A 16,722-nucleotide genomic window follows, 5' to 3' on the forward strand; every position below is an offset into this window, starting at 1 on the left:
CCCCAGATCTTAATCCCATTGAGAACTTGTGGTCAATCCTCAAGAGGCGGGTGGACAAACAAAAACCCACTAATTCTGACAAACTCCAAGAAGTGATTATGAAAGAATGGGTTGCTATCAGTCAGGATTTGGCCCATAAGTTGATTGAGAGCATGCCCAGTCGAATTGCAGAGGTCCTGAAAAAGACGGGCCAACACTGCAAATTCTGACTCTTTGCATAAATGTCATGTAATTGTCGATAAAAGCCTTTGAAATGTATGAAGTGCTTGTAATTATATTTCAGTACATCACAGAAACAACTGAAACAAAGATCTAAAAGCAGTTTAGCAGCAAACTTTGTGAAAACTAATATTTGTGTCATTCTCAAAACTTTTGGCCATGACTGTACATGTTTTATACACAACCACTCAAAAACACAGGCGTTTGTTGTTGAGGTTGTCTCAAATAATTTTCTGTTGTTCCGTCTTTTCATTTTCTTCTTTGATTGTGAATAACAGGCCGAGGCAGTGTTGGTCATACTATTTTTCATCAGAGCAGTCCAAACTGTTGAATACTAAATGGGTGGTCATATGTTAATGAGCTCATGGTTATGGCATCATTACAAAAACATTTTTTTAAAGAACTGTTTACTGTAAATTTGTGGAATGGAGTGCATAGCGCATAACTTATTTTAAAAGAACAAATAAAGTCCTGTTTTTTTTAAATGACCCCTCTATTCACCTTGCTTCTGTACTTTACTCATGTCTACTGTTGTTTACGTTTTGCAAATGCAAAATGTTAAACCCAGTAGTCTCAGTTATCCCAAGAGAATGAATGGTTTTTACAGGGCTATTTTTACATCTAAAAACACTAGTCTACTTCCTAAATCTTGACTTTGAAAGCTTGGGGCCCCTCAATAGGGAACTGAACGTGTGCAGTAGGCATGACATGCACGGTTGGCACTGGCCACCAAAGCACAGGGATTCCCGTAACTCTGTGTGTGTGCTGAGGGAGGGGGGTTACAGTAGTGACATCTGGTCGACCCAAGGCCCTGCACAGGAAAACCACTGCGTCTGGAGAGTGGAAGCTGTGGGGTAAAGGGAAGGAGCGTCGACTGGTGGTTAGAACGGCGATGGTTTCTTGACTGATAATAGGGGAGATTAGTGCCATGATGGAATCAAAGTAGGGCTCTTAAGTGTTGTCCCACCTGGAACTGACCAGCATAATCATGATTTCTGTTCAAAATATGTCACTTAACGCTGTCTTTCTTTTTCCCTTTTAGGTACGTTGTCATGGGGAACCTCCTTAAAGTTTTGACATGCACAGATCTTGAACAAGAGCCCAACTTCTTCCTCGATTTTGAAAGTGAGATATTTCTCCGCCTTCATATCGACTCTCTTTGATTTATTAACTGTAAAAAGTCCTCCTTTCTTCCCTCAAAGGTTATTACCCGGTCAAAAATGCCAGTTCCCTTTTGGGTCTTGATACTATCTTAAACTCCTTTACCCTGGAGGCTAGTTCATGAGCCACACACAATCTGCTACCATCTCATTTGTTTGAACCCAAAAACTCCCTCCAAAGTGAAGGAAGGTGAATGAACCAAAGAAAAGAAGACAGTGGAAAATAAGAGTTTCCTGGCTTTTATTACGCTTGCCCACAGAACGTTTCCATCCTACCATGTTTGTCTCCATTTTTAGTCACATAGCTGTTCATTTGAAGAAAGACAGGGGGTGATATGGAGTCACCTCAGAACCCTTGACTCATTCATGCCTCATCAGTCCGACGCATATAAGAAAAATTCCTATAGTGTCTGCTCATGGGTTATGTAACACTAATAAAGAAGACAGGAGTGAGAGAGATTACAAGAGATGTAGCACTGGAACTGGACCTACTGTATCAATACGAAAACATACAAAGATGAAAAAGCTGAGAGATCTTTGCATTCTTAATGTGTGGCATCAAAATGCTTGGTGAGAAAGGAGGTGGCCCTCAATTTCTTAAATTGCATTTTAACCCAGCTGTAGTTAACTGCTGCAAATGTCTCATTGAGGTTTCTCCTTAGATGTGGGCCTAAAGTTTCCACCATTTAAAATTCCACGCTTTGCCATTTAAATATGTGAAATGGGCTCAGCTGTGTAGTTTTGACTCAAATGCTCTTTAAGGTCCCAAGCAAGTAATTCCCCTCAGAGTTTTAATTCTGTCATCAATTGCTCACTCTTGTGTCAATCCAAACCAGTTTGTTTTGGAACACAAATGAAGATGTTTAACAGAAGTCTGCATTGCACAACATTCAGCTGATATTGATGTCAAGTTTGGACTGTGTATATCCAAAGTTCCAAGTCCAAACCATAGTTAGGGCCCTATGATTTCCGTGACGCGAAAAGGCAGACGAAATCACAGAATCCAGTCATAAAAATGGAATTTACTGTTTAACGTGGAATGTCACGGGAATTTGTCAAAGTCTGGACTAGTAACTGTAAATATTTAGCCGCAAATAGACTATTTATATATGAATCCTACATGATCTGTGTGTCTTTTTGTGAATGAATGACATAAATGCACGGTTTCGTTTACTACATGCTACTGAAGCGTGCATGATTCTTATGGTGATTTTAGCGCCTGTCGTCTCACTAAATGAGGACATAAATATATCTCCAAAACTGCTCTGAGAGTCACTTCCTGAGCATTTTACCGTTTTATTTGAGTAAACCTTGCATCTTATCAAACACACAGGAATTTAAAGGTATTCAAATTTAAAGGTATTCACACCAACCCGTCAAAAGTTCGGTTTAACTTGAAGACATTGTGCCAGAAATATATTAACGTTACTATTGTTCGGTAAAATGTACATAATACTACTACTGATACTACTACTAGAAATTTTTACAACTATTATTTTTTAAGAAATAATCATAAAATATGTATTCCATGTTTTAATTTTAATAGTAAATCTTTAGTAAATAGTAAATACATTTTAAATATTTATTTATAAATTAAATATTAATAATAATAAATTAATAATATTTAAATAAATTAAATATTTATTCGATAGTAAAGAAATAGTACTTTCATTTACTTAATCTACTTAGTCTACTTACAGTGGTCACTTCAACAATCTAAGTTTGTAGTTTATATTATGCACTATTATATTGCGTGGTAATTTTTTTTCTATATATTAAAAATGTAATGTTTTTACAAATTGAAATACATATATTTTTTTAAATACACAAAGTAATATTTAACACACATTTAATTGCTGCAGCAGTTATCCATAAATATGAATTTTACTGCAATGTTAGTAAGGTTACATTTAAAAACAAAATAAAATAGAAGTGATGTTTTGTTTGTGGTTGGTAAGTGTTTTTTAAAAAAAAGTCTTGTTCTCGTTAAGGCTCTATTTATTTGATCAAAAGATCATTTAGTATTATTGTATAAATAAAAAGTAATATTGTGAAATAATATAAAAATTAAAATAACTGTTTTCTGATTTATTATTATTTTATATGTAATATATTTTCAAGACATAGCTAAATTTTCACACTGTCACATGTTTCTTCAGAAATCATTATAATATGCTGATTTGGGGCTTTTGATGTGTCAATCACTGACTAAATGTGACCTTGAAAGACCTTTTGATTAAAGACCTCGAAATCCACTCTATTTATTCTTTTTTTCTCTCTCTCTCTCTGCCTCCAGATGCTCAGCCAACAGAAGCTGAGCGGGAAACGTGGGAAGAAGTGGATGTGGTCCTGAAGGATGCACTGGGAATACTTGACGAACTACAGGCATATAAAGGCGCTGGCCAAGAGATACGAGAGGTACAGGAGCACTCTCAAGATAACGGAGATCTGCTGATGTTTGGCTTGTACATATGCACATATGAAGTTATTCATGCAAAATAGTCTCCTTACAGTACGTACGTAAATTCACACAAAATTGAGTTGAAGGAATAATATCGGTGGCTTTAAAACGTCTCACAGCATGTTGGTGTGATTTGAAATTCTCTGCTCTGCTCAATCACGCCTCGGTATGAGTGAGTGTCAGTGTGATTGATACTCTTGTTGCCACGGATACTGTTGCTATACAGATACAGTTGCCATGGACTGGCGTCTTCTGCAGAATGAAAGTGAATGTTTCTTTTATTTCTTTTTTCTAATTCGCTCAAAAGAGCGCAGTGCATTCCTTTTTTTATGTCAGCACACTCAGTAATTATTTTAATGAGCCTCATGTATTTGGAAATTCAAAAGCACACTGAGGTAGAGAGAGAAAACATTCACTAGATGTTCTGCCCAGAGTCATAATGGAAATACATAATGAAAAAACCTTCAAACCTCTTGTGTGCTTGGATTTGACATCATTTACATCCTCAAATTGCCACCCTTATGAGCACATCATTTAAAAACCTCATCTCACATACAGAATTCTAACACAACCTCATACGGTCATAAAATAATATGTTCTATTTAGACTTGTGGGAACATTGTTTATAACTTGCCAGATGTTGTATTATTAAGACGCTGTGTTTGTTTTTTCAGGCAATCCAGAACCCTAATGACGAGGTATTACAAGACCAGGCGTGGGCTGCTGTGGTGCCACTAGTAGGCAAACTAAAGAAGTTCTATGAATTTTCACAGAGATTAGGTACATTCATTTACTCGCCTTGGTGTCATTCAAAACCTGTATAATTTTTCTATGGAAAGAAAAATCTGCTCTTTTCCATATTATGAAATTGAATGTGGGCAGAATCTCAAAAAATAAAACCTTTTTTTCCTCTGTGGAGGTGGGGCTGCACAGTTTGGGGGGAAAAAATCGAATTGCAATTTAAAAATTGTGATTGCGATTTAAAATGTGAAAAAATGTTTGTAGGGCTAGACAATTTGGCCAAAATATCTTATTTTTCAATGTGACTAAATATTAAATAATTTTATAATAGTAATATATAGCTGTCTTCATTTTCTTATTTTCAAATGTTTCAAAAACCATCAGACTTCTATTTTGGCAGGAAACTACAGGAAGACTCAAAGCTCCTCTTTTGTTGTCAATATCTGATTTTTGTGCTTTTTATAGCAAGTTTGTGAAGATGGTTGACGCGTGTTGTGTTCCCAAATGCATTATAAGAAACTGAAACTAAGGGTGTGTTCACACTTGTAGTTCGATTTGTTTTGCTTATTTGGTCAGGACCAAAAAGGAAGCATTCGCACTGCCATTTTTGACAGCGAACCTAAAGATACCAAAACTAAAGGCGTACGTTCTGTATGATACGTGATACGTTCACAACCTGATTGATTGGGCTGAATGACATATAGTTTGTGACTGAACTCACAGAACTACTCATTTCCGTAAACCTTGTATCATATAACATATAACTTGTATCATATAATATTCACACGGACATTTATGCAAATTTAAAGGTATTCAAGGCAACCCATCAAACGTTTGCTTTAACCTGAAGACATTGTGCCAGAAATATATTTAAGTTACTATTGTTCAGTAAAATGTACGTAATACTACTACTAATACTACTACTAGAAATTATTATTTTCATTTTCATTATTAACTTCATTTTTTAAGAAATAATCACACAATATTTGTTCTATGTTTTAATACAAAATCTTTAATATTAAATACATTTTAAATATGTATTTATAAATAAATTAAATATTAATATGTAAATTAATTAAATCTTAATACTAAAGAAATTGTACTTTCATTTACTTAATTTTTTTAAGGTTACATTTACAACAAAATAAAATGTGATGTTTAGTTTGTGGTTGGTTGGCAATTTTTTTTTTTCTTATTCTCATCAATGTTATATTTATTTGATCAAAAATTAATTAAGTAATATTTTATAAATAATAAGTAATATTATGAAATAATATTACGGAACTCACCGAACTCTCCAAACAAAATGAAAAGGTGTGTTTGACTTAAAGCGGTGCTGCATGTGTATGATATCAGTGTACCCATTCACTGATTGGTCTGCCCCGTTCCACTTTAATTCGAATACACCTAATGCTGTCTGCTGGACTAAGCGTGCTCGTTGCGTATATATGATTTATTTTCACCACCTGCAAACTCACAAAGAGCTCATAAAAGACACTTTACCTTCTCTTTGATCCACGTTTGCAATCTGTTCATTTTGTTTTGGATACACCGCTTGTTCCCTTTGTGAAATCAAAAATAAATCAAAAATTGTCACTACTTTCTGTTTTTGTTTTGTTTAGAAGTATCTGGTCCATGTTGCGTTTATATTTCATTCGAACCGCATCAGAGTTAATTTGGAAGCAGACAGAGAACCATCTTTTTAGCGGACTAAGTGCGCACCAGGGTTCAGATGGCAGCGTTCACACTTACTCAAATGAACCGCACTAACAGAGTTATCGCACCAGAGTTTGTTTTAATCTAACCAAACATGACAAATGTGAACACACCTTAAGAGTAAGTCCTGAGATGCAAACTGAGTCGGTTTAATAATTCTAATTTCATATTTTGATTTTGGTTATGTTACAATTAATCGTGCAGTCTACATGCAGTTTCTGAATTTTTAGGTGAACGGTCTCTTTAAATGTGCTAAACAGCCATTGGCAGTATCTGTTTCAGTCAATTTTTTTAAACTGTAAAGATCTTAAAAATTAAATGCACACTAACACATTGTGTGCAAACACTAACACCTGAGCAGCCCCTGGGAAGTACCACAGCTGGTCCTCTCATGTTCTCGGCAACAAAATACAATGGCTGGGATAACACACTAGCTGACGGATGCCATAAATGCTACAAACATCTTACTGATATGCATAGAGAAAAATGTCCATAATGTCTAATACTTCAGATCATATATGGCTTTCTTAGCATTAGCTGTTTTGCCCATCAAAACACAGCAATGTTAGCAACTCAATAAGACCAAGGTTTCTGGTGGTCTTGCCTTGAAGCAATTGAAACCATGCACTTTAAATCCATGTAATGGCTTCTGAACTTGTAGTCATTGAGTGCAGGCCCTTGCCAGGCGTCTGCCATATGTTATGTAACCCGTCGAACTGGGTCATCTTGCTTTCCCGCGCTTTCCGCTCCAAAACACTAAACCGGCTTTTTGGCGCAAGCTCTCATGCCTGACATGCTTCACTTAACTACACTGATTGCTTGGCATGTAGTGTTTTTGTCTGACGAAGAATCTATCTGTGCATATTAAGTCAAAGTTTAAGCCTTTGGGTGTCAGTGGTGTTATAATTGTATTAACAGCATGAAAGAAGCACACTGCTGTGTTTAGACAAGTCTGTCCGAGTCTCCAGACAAGGACAGACTTGCAGAGCAGGTTGTCAGGATTCGTGATCGATTCACAGTGAAATCATTTTTTAAATCATATTAAAAAATTAAGTCCATAAATAATTTATATTTAATACTTACTTGTTTTATTATACATTTATAATTTATTAATATATGTGGTCATTGCTTATTATCTGGCATATGTATAAAATAAAGTTTTTGTTATAAGCTTTATTTATTCTTTAGTTTTGTTTTACTGGTTTATCTCAAAACTGTTGTTATTCCTTGGTGTATATTTGTTGTTTTATCATTACCTACTCTGTTCCTCTCGCTTGCTTTCTTGTTATGTGATGAGATGTGATGTACACTCCCTCGCCCTGCCCTGCTTTCCTCTGATCTGCCGTCCTCGCCTCACACTCCATTCTCAGCATGCGCCCTTAAAAGCTCCTCGTCTCAAGCTCTGTTTTGACTGGGAGGAGAACAGTGTGCATCCATGGCCATTTTTAATCAGCTCCTCTGCCCTGCCAAGCTGACTAAAGCAGATGGAGGTCATTACCGTATGGCAAATCTGCTCAATTTACTCTACATACTGCTGCAGCTTGAGTCACCAGCCTGAAAATTCCCTCCGTCTCTCTTGTACTCCGATGTGGAAAGCAGGCTGTGTGACTATACTAGCTTGACTATGTAAAAGACTCTTAGTTTCTTAGGTCCATATGGGAATAAAAGTTAACAAACAAAGCTACCCTCTGTTTACCTTCAGACGGGATTGATTACTGCAATTTCCAAATGGGCCAATAAAAATAAAGCTGAAAAACCACCAAATTGTCTGAACTCTCAGAGCAGACTTAATTCCGACTTAATTCAGTTCATCAACGGTTGTTGATATATGGATCTAAAGCCGCATTACCCAACCATCGCTTTTTTTTCTTTCCATTGCTTTCTTTCAACATGCAGTAGGAGTTTCTCTACAATTTCGTAATACTAGCAACAGCAAAACATGAATCGCTTCAAAGGCTACTCTGTTTGGTTTTGTTTATATGTATATTTTAAGACTTGTAATTGAGATCAGGATTAAAAATTGGGTTGATGCGGCCAGACTGAGATCATACTGTACCTCAACCGTTTATGGCTGCTGAGCTGACTCTTATGTAATATAATTACTCTAACATGCTGCTGCGTACTGTATTGCCTCAATAGAGCAATGGAGAGAATGAGAATTGTGGGTTAAGAACAGACTCTCAAGTCATCGAACTGTCTACTGAGGCTTAAGACATCACCGTGTGTTAGTAAAGAACATTGAGAAACTTCAGATTAGGCTTTATGTAAGAGTGTTCCTTTTGTGTCGCCTGGAATATGTTTGTGTGACTGAGAAAATAGTTTGAGATTATGCATTAAATTAATTAGGGCATGTAGGATACCAGATGTTTTATGCTGTTTGATGGAAGGACTGATTCTTAGTGCTGGTGTGTGGGCAGTATGAATCAGTTGTTTAAAACAAACAATATACAACCATATATATCATTAATTAACATGACATGAATGAACAAACAGTACTTTATTACAGTATTTATTGATCTTTGTTAATGTCAGTTAATGAAAATACAGTCATTACAGTCATTCATTGTTAGTTCATGTTAATTCACAGTGCATTAACGTTAATGTTAACAAGCACAACTAACATTAACTAAGATTATAAGATTAATAAATGCTGTAGAAGTATTGATCATTCTTAATTCATGTTAACTAAAGTAGTTAACTTATGTTACCCATATATGTTTTTATGCGGGCTGTTTTATACAACATTTAGTTAAAAACAAACATCTATTAATGAGTTAATGCATAATTGATATTATTGTTATTATTAATGCTAATATAATCAGTTGGTGGTTGTGTATAACTGGTAAAAACTATAATTGTTATACAATCTGTTGCACTCAATAAGAACCTAATTGACCCTAACTGACCTTTGTGTTACTCTACAGAAGCAGCGCTGCATAGTCTATTGAGAGCACTTACTAGTGAGACATACGATGACCCCACACAGCATCTGGAGAGAGAGCAAGCCCTCGCCAAACAGTTCGCTGAGATCCTGCACTTCACACTGCGCTTTGATGAGCTCAAGGTGAGGGCCATAACTTAATATTATACCTCAATAAAAATTGCTTTGTTTATGTGGTGATGATGTTTTATTTTTTTTGTTTGGTTGCAATCTTTGCATAAATGTCCATTATACATGATACAGGTTTATCCTGTTTATTTTCAGTGAGTCAGCCGTTGAATCAATTTGCATTTAAAATTCTTGTTTATTTAAATGTTTACTTAGCATTGGATGTGTACTGATACTATGAGCTGAGCTGAGTTTGAAATTGAAACCTGTCAAGAACATGTTTGAGTCTTATAAGTCTTATAGAAATAAAAATTATATTACTGTTTAAAGTAAATTAAGCCATTAAGCCTTGTTGTTGAATCATTAACATTTTTAGTATGTATTACAAAGATTGTTCAGAACTTTTTAGCCCTCTGAATTTCATTACCATAATAATAAATAAAAAATCACTAAAATAAAGAAACATGAAAAAATATGTATACATCATAGTAGTATTTGGTATTATAATATTGGCATTATATGCACTACTTTTGGACAGTAAGATTTTTAATGCTTTTTAAAGAAGTCTCTTCTGCTCACCAAACCTGCATTTATTTAATCCAAAAAGAACAGCAAAAACTGTACGATTTTTGAAATATTTTTACTATTTAAAATAACTGTTTTGTATTTGAATATGTTTTAAAATGTAATTTATTTCTGTGATTTCAAAGCTGAAGTTTTAGCATCATTATTCCAGTCACATGATCCTCCTTCTGAAATCATTCTAATATTCTGATTTGCTCCTTAAAAAAAAACATTATTATTATTATAATGGTAAAAACAGCTGAGTAGATTTTTTTCGGGGTTCTTTGATGAATAGAAAGTTCAGAAGAACAGTATGAATCTGAAATAGAAATCTTTTGCAACATTATAAATGTCATCATGTCATCACTTCTGATCAATTTAAAGCACACTTGCTAAATAAAAGTATAAATTTCTATAATTTCTAAAAAAAAAAAAAAAAGATATTAGAATGATTTTTGAAGGATCATGTGACACTGAAGACTGGAGTAATGATGCTGAACATTTGCTTAGATCACAGAAATAAATGTTAACATTATAACATTTTAACAAAAATAACATTTTAAAATATATTCAAATAGAAAACAGTTATTTTAAATAATAAAAAAAAAAAAATCACAATATTACTGCTTTTGCTGTATTTTGGATCAAATAAATGCAGGCTTGGTGAACAGAAAAAATCTTATTGTCCAAAAACTTTTGAAAAAAAATGAGCTCACCATTTAAGTCAGCAGAATTTTAACATGCAGCCTGCTGTTACACATTACCATGCGATTGATGAGACTGACCAGGATGTGATGCCTTAACAAGCTTCCACTTCTCCCTAATGACATGCTAATTGTGATTAGAAACCAGCTAATGAGAAAATAATTACTTTCCAATTGCACCAGTCAGTTTTCACTGCCCCAGGTGCTTGCCAAACCTTACTCGACATTTAAGATCACAAAAAAATTAGCATTTGATCGGTCACTCTCCTCATTCTTTTATTCTCGGCTTAAACACCTGCTGTTTCTTTTACACCAAATTAATAATGCAGAACAGACACTTAAAAGTGTATATGTCAAGACAGCAGCATGCTGACCTATAGTGTGCTTTTACACACTCATCTGACCATGTCAGAACCTCAGACACTCAAACAACCCTAAATGACTGAACAGTCAGCCACCTCATTTGTCTCGGGTTATGTGTCCACAGAAATCAAATACTGTAATGTTTCGTCTAGCCATTTTCTTATTCGTCTCACACCAACAGTAGCTCCTTTCTGTCCTGTTCTTTCTAATGCAAACATTCACATACACGCCGACGCCCTGCGGCACGGAGCTGGGATGTCCCAATTAAAGAGCCCCCCCCCCCCCCCCCCAGTTGGGGTTGCTAATGCGAGAAGGTAGGGGGGTGTAAGGTGGCATGCCAACCTCCATCCAACCATGCCCTCCTCTCAGCTTGGTGCAGTGACCTACTTCAGCCCGCCAATGCCGTAATGCCGTACGCTGCAGGGATAGGATAGGCTGTCTGGACTGACAGTAAATCGACTGAATACCAGCACTGCATTAGTTTTGTTTCTGCATTTGAGGACATTGTTTTGATTTGAGTTGTAGCCATCATTAATCCTATAAAGCCTACTATTCTAAAAATGTCAACCTTCAGGCCAAGCTGTAAAAAGTGTAATGAAACATAAGAACAACTTATATTGTTAGTAAAATTCAAAGATGAACATTAGACTGAGGCAGCTTAGTTTTACTTGAATATCCATTGTTTAGAAAAAAAATGCTTATTTGTACATTTTGTTTTGTACAGCTAATTTTTACATCATCAATGGTATTTGTATAGCACTTTTGTAAGACCTATTATTGGGAAATAGAGTGACAGCATATGTGTTTAATGTAAGTAGTATGCTGTACTTTTGTAAAGATCTATATTACAAGCTTTCAGACATTTATCTTATTTTTTGGCCATACTATATAAATATCAGCAACTTCAGCAAATTGCATATTTTTGCTTAATATTTGCTCAAACTGATGTATTTTTCCTCTTCAAGAGAACTCCATACTTGATGAGCCATAAAAACCTGATGTGTCAAATATGATTCTAATATGGTTTATAATTACTATCTCTGTTCAAAATTCACTGAGCATTTGGGATAATTATAGTTGACCTCTGCTCTTGCAAATCCTAGAGAGTTCATTCTTCTCCCTGACCTTTGTCCTCTAACCCGTCTCCGCTGTCATCTTGATGTGCACCCCCTCATTTGTCTCAGAATTTGTCACTGAACCCTAAATTGAACACGACTCTTCATTAAAGTACTCTTCATCACTCTTCACGACTCTTCATCCATCTGTCAGAAGCTACAAATCTTTTGCGGTGCGCTTTAGGCTTAAACAATACTTCTATAGGGGATCTATACATCCCAGACAGTCTCAGTCCTGGCAGATAAAGATTGCTCTGATTACCTAAAGGAACTGGTAGTCATTTATGTAAAGCTTTAGCTAATCCTGTAAGTGTTCTTTGACTTCCAGGCTACCAGACTCTATTTGCCTACTTCAGTCTTGTCACATCAGCAATTACCTGGAGATTTACCTTCGCATACACAATTTAATTTTATTAATAGTTCTTGTTAAGGCAAGCATCACTGCTACTATTGTTCATACTTTATGGATTGTTTAAAAAGACATAACTTCATTATTAAACTTCATTATGTACGTTTGAAAGATGTGCACTTACTTTTCTAAGGGATCAGACTTCCTCCTGGCAGACGATAAAACAGATGATGATAATCATATAGACTTAAATTGAACCACATTTAGAGGTCTGAAAGATACTTGGTGGCTAGTAGGTAACATGGCAGTGCCCTAGCAACTTTTCAGCTAAAAAACAATATGAACATATTAAAGGAGAAGTTCATTTCCAGAACAAAATTCACAGGTAATTTACTCACTCCCTTGTCATCCAAGATGATCATGACTTTCTTTCTTCAGTCATAAAAAAATTTAGTTTTTTGAGGAAAAAATTTTAAGATTTCTCTCCATATAATGGACTTCTATGGTGTCCGTGAGTTTGAACTTCTAAAATGCAGTTTAAATGTAGCTTCAAAGGGATCCCAGCCAAGGAAGAAGGGTCTGTTATTTTCTAACAAAACTTACAATTTATTACTTTTTGACCTCAAATGCTCGTCTTGTCTAGCACTGTGTGTACTCTGTGTATTCTGGTTCAAGAGTTAGGGTAGGTTGAAAAACTCCCATCTCATTTTCTCCTCCATCTTCAAAATCGTCCTACATCGCTGTTTCACCTCTTTTGTAAAGGGTGTTTCTTCTTTGCACGTCCACTTTGTAAACACTTGGTTGATACGTCTGCAGCGATGTAGGACGAATTAGAAGTTGGAAGAGAAAATGACACAGGAGTTTTTTCGACCAGAGTTAGACAAGATGAGCATTTGAGGTTAAAAAGTACGTAAATTTGCTTTTTTTTTTTTTTTTTTTTTTTTTTTTTTTTTAAACTTATTGTTTCGCTAGATAAGACCCTTATTCCTCACCTGGGATCATTTAGAGCCCATTGAAGCTATATTTAAACTGCATTTCGGAAGGTCAAACTTGTGGGCACCATAGAAGTCCACTATATGGAGAGAAATCCTGAAATATTTTCCTTAAAAAAACATAGAAATTATGACTGAAGAAAGAAAGACATGAACATCTTGGATAACAAGGAGGTGAGTAAATTATCTGTAAAAATGTTTTTTGAAGTGAACTTCTTGAAAAACTGCACAGCAATGGTCTGGCAGTCACCTACAACAAGCTAGGATTGTGAAGGAGAGATGGAAAAGATTTAATAAAAGACTGTACCTATTACCGCAGTCTTCACTGTCACACGATCCTTCAGAAATCATCCTAATATGGTATTTAGGTGCTCAAGAAACGAAAAAAAGAATTTTTTTATTATCATCAATGTTGAAAATGTGCAGCGTAATGATTTTTTTCTTTTAGTATTCTTTGATAGAAGGTTTAAGAGAACAACATTTATTTAAAATAGAATCTTTTGTAATAATAAATAAATTACTGTCAATTTTGATTATTTTAATGTTTCCTTGCTGAAGAAAAGCATTAACATCTTAAAAAAATAGAAAGTATTACTGACCCCAAACTTTTGAATGGTTGTGTAGATAAACTGACTAAAGACATTTGGTTTTCATTCTTTTGCAGATGACAAATCCTGCCATTCAGAATGACTTCAGTTATTACAGGAGGACCCTGAGCCGCATGAGGATCAATAACGTTCCTGTGAGTTTTCTCAAGAATAGAAACTGCCACCTCTCTATTGCTATGACTTTCTCAACCTCCCCCCATTTCTATGCACCTTTCTGTGTTACTACACGTCTGTTCTCACTTAAATTTCACCTGTTTTTTGAACTTTTAAAGTGAAATTACGCCTTTGACAAGCAGCTTTCGATTTTATCTAAACCCCTTTCACATAACTAACACACTCCTCACTCGCATATTAAAGCACTCAGCCACTTGCACATACCAGCCCTCAGGGAACTGTTGAGGACCCAAACAGAAAATGGTCTCCCACTGGGAGAGTGAGTGAGTTCGGAGATGCTCACTGAAGTGCATTGAGGTGCACCAATATAGTGTGGCACCTGATCTGTGGTCAGCTTTTGTGCCTGTCCTCCCCAGAGATGTCCTACCCTCCTAGGACTAAATATCTGATCTGAGAGTGGGCCACATACATAGCCCTGGGGGACACCGTGCAGTCTCCGTACCTTGTTTAGTGAAGTGGCGCTGGTTTTCCCCTCATATTCTCCCAGTAGCTATTTAGTAGCCCCACCATGGCTCCTCAGGGCCCTACTACTATAAGAGAGCTAAATGAATCACTCCAGTTAGCGCTCTCTCCACATCTGCACTAATAGTTTAGACTATTGTTTAATGTATGAATGTATTTTTAGACTTGACACCCCAGAATATGCAGGTGTATGCAGTTTACTGTAAGATGAAACCGCTTTCTTATTAAATAAAAACAAATTTGTTATTGTCTGGCTGTCCTCATTTTGAAGCTGATGTTTTTGCTGGTTTGAAATGTGTTTTCAAATAATCCTTCTTATTCAGTAGAATACAGTAAGTAAATTAAGACAGATTTTGTTTCACTGAAAAGATTTTTAATTATATATCACATATTTAGCAAAAGAACTAGTGCTGGGCAGTGATTAATCGCATCCAAAATAAAAGTTTTTGTGTACATAATAAATATACACAGTGCACATACATATATTATGTATATATAAAGACTCACACATACAGTACAGGTCCTTCTCAGAAAATTAGCATATTGTGATAAAGTTCATTATTTTCTGTAATGTACTGATTAACATTAGACTTTCATATATTTTAGATTCATTACACACATTTGAAAGTAGTTATAGCCTTTTATTGTTTTAATATTGATGATTTTGGCATACAGCTCATGAAAACCCAAAATTCCTATATCAAAAAATTAGCATATTTCATCCGACCAATAAAAGAAAAGTGTTTTTAATACAAAAAAAGTCAACCTTCAAATAATTATGTTCAGTTATGCACTCAATACTTGGTCGGGAATCCTTTTGCAGAAATGACTGCTTCAATGCGGCGTGGCATGGAGGCAATCAGCCTGTGGCACTGCTGAGGTGTTATGGAGGCCCAGGATGCTTCGATAGCGGCCTTAAGCTCATCCAGAGTGTTGGGTCTTGCGTCTCTCAACTTTCTCTTCACAATATCCCACAGATTCTCTATGGGGTTCAGGTCAGGAGAGTTGGCAGGCCAATTGAGCACAGTAATGCCATGGTCAGTAAACCATTTACCAGTGGTTTTGGCACTGTGAGCAGGTGCCAGGTCATGCTGAAAAATGAAATCTTCATCCCCATAAAGCTTTTCAGCAGATGGAAGCATGAAGTGCTCCAAAATCTCCTGATAGCTAGCTGCATTGACCCTGCCCTTGATAAAACACAGTGGTCCAAAGTACTTTTCTCGGATGAAAGCAAATTTTGCATGTCATTCGGAAATCAAGGTGCCAGAGTTTGGAGGAAGACTGGGGAGAGGGAAATGCCAAAATGCCTGAAGTCCAGTGTCAAGTACCCACAGTCAGTGATGGTCTGGGGTGCCATGTCAGCTGCTGGTGTTGGTCCACTGTGTTTTATCAAGGGCAGGGTAAATGCAGCTAGCTATCAGGAGATTTTGGAGCACTTCATGCTTCCATCTGCTGAAAAGCTTTATGGAGATGAAGATTTCATTTTTCAGCACGACCTGGCACCTGCTCACAGTGCCAAAACCACTGGTAAATGGTTTACTGTGCTCAATTGGCCTGCCAACTCTCCTGACCTGAACCCCATAGAGAATCTGTGGGATATTGTGAAGAGAAAGTTGAGAGACGCAAGACCCAACACTCTGGATGAGCTTAAGGCCGCTATCGAAGCATCCTGGGCCTCCATAACACCTCAGCAGTGCCACGGGCTGATTGCCTCCATGCCACGCCGCATTGAAGCAGTCATTTCTGCAAAAGGATTCCCGACCAAGTATTGAGTGCATAACTGAACATAATTATTTGAAGGTTGACTTTTTTGTATTAAAAACACTTTTCTTTTATTGGTCGGATGAAATATGCTAATTTTTTTGAGATAGGAATTTTGGGTTTTCATGAGCTGTATGCCAAAATCATCAATATTAAAACAATAAAAGGCTTGAACTACTTCAGTTGTGTGTAATGAATCTAAAATATATGAAAGTCTAATGTTTATCAGTACATTACAGAAACTAATGAACTTTATCACAATATGCTAATTTTTTGAGAAGGAC

General features: G+C 36.0%; 1 protein-coding gene across 1 annotated transcript in view; it reads left to right on the forward strand.

Annotated features, from left to right (window-relative positions):
• The first annotated feature begins 1,266 nt into the window (after positions 1 to 1,266).
• fam49bb (family with sequence similarity 49 member Bb) overlaps positions 1,267 to 16,722 on the forward strand; it is a 19,894-nt gene continuing 4,438 nt past the window's right edge. The window contains exons 1-5 of the mRNA XM_073830728.1: positions 1,267 to 1,344; positions 3,676 to 3,797; positions 4,515 to 4,620; positions 9,222 to 9,361; positions 14,098 to 14,175. Coding sequence (XP_073686829.1) covers positions 1,272 to 1,344; positions 3,676 to 3,797; positions 4,515 to 4,620; positions 9,222 to 9,361; positions 14,098 to 14,175 — 519 coding nt within the window. The 5' untranslated portion in view covers positions 1,267 to 1,271. The remainder of the gene's footprint in view (positions 1,345 to 3,675; positions 3,798 to 4,514; positions 4,621 to 9,221; positions 9,362 to 14,097; positions 14,176 to 16,722) is intronic.

Source organism: Garra rufa, chromosome 24, assembly GCF_049309525.1.
Source record: "Garra rufa chromosome 24, GarRuf1.0, whole genome shotgun sequence".
NCBI lineage: Eukaryota > Metazoa > Chordata > Actinopteri > Cypriniformes > Cyprinidae > Garra > Garra rufa.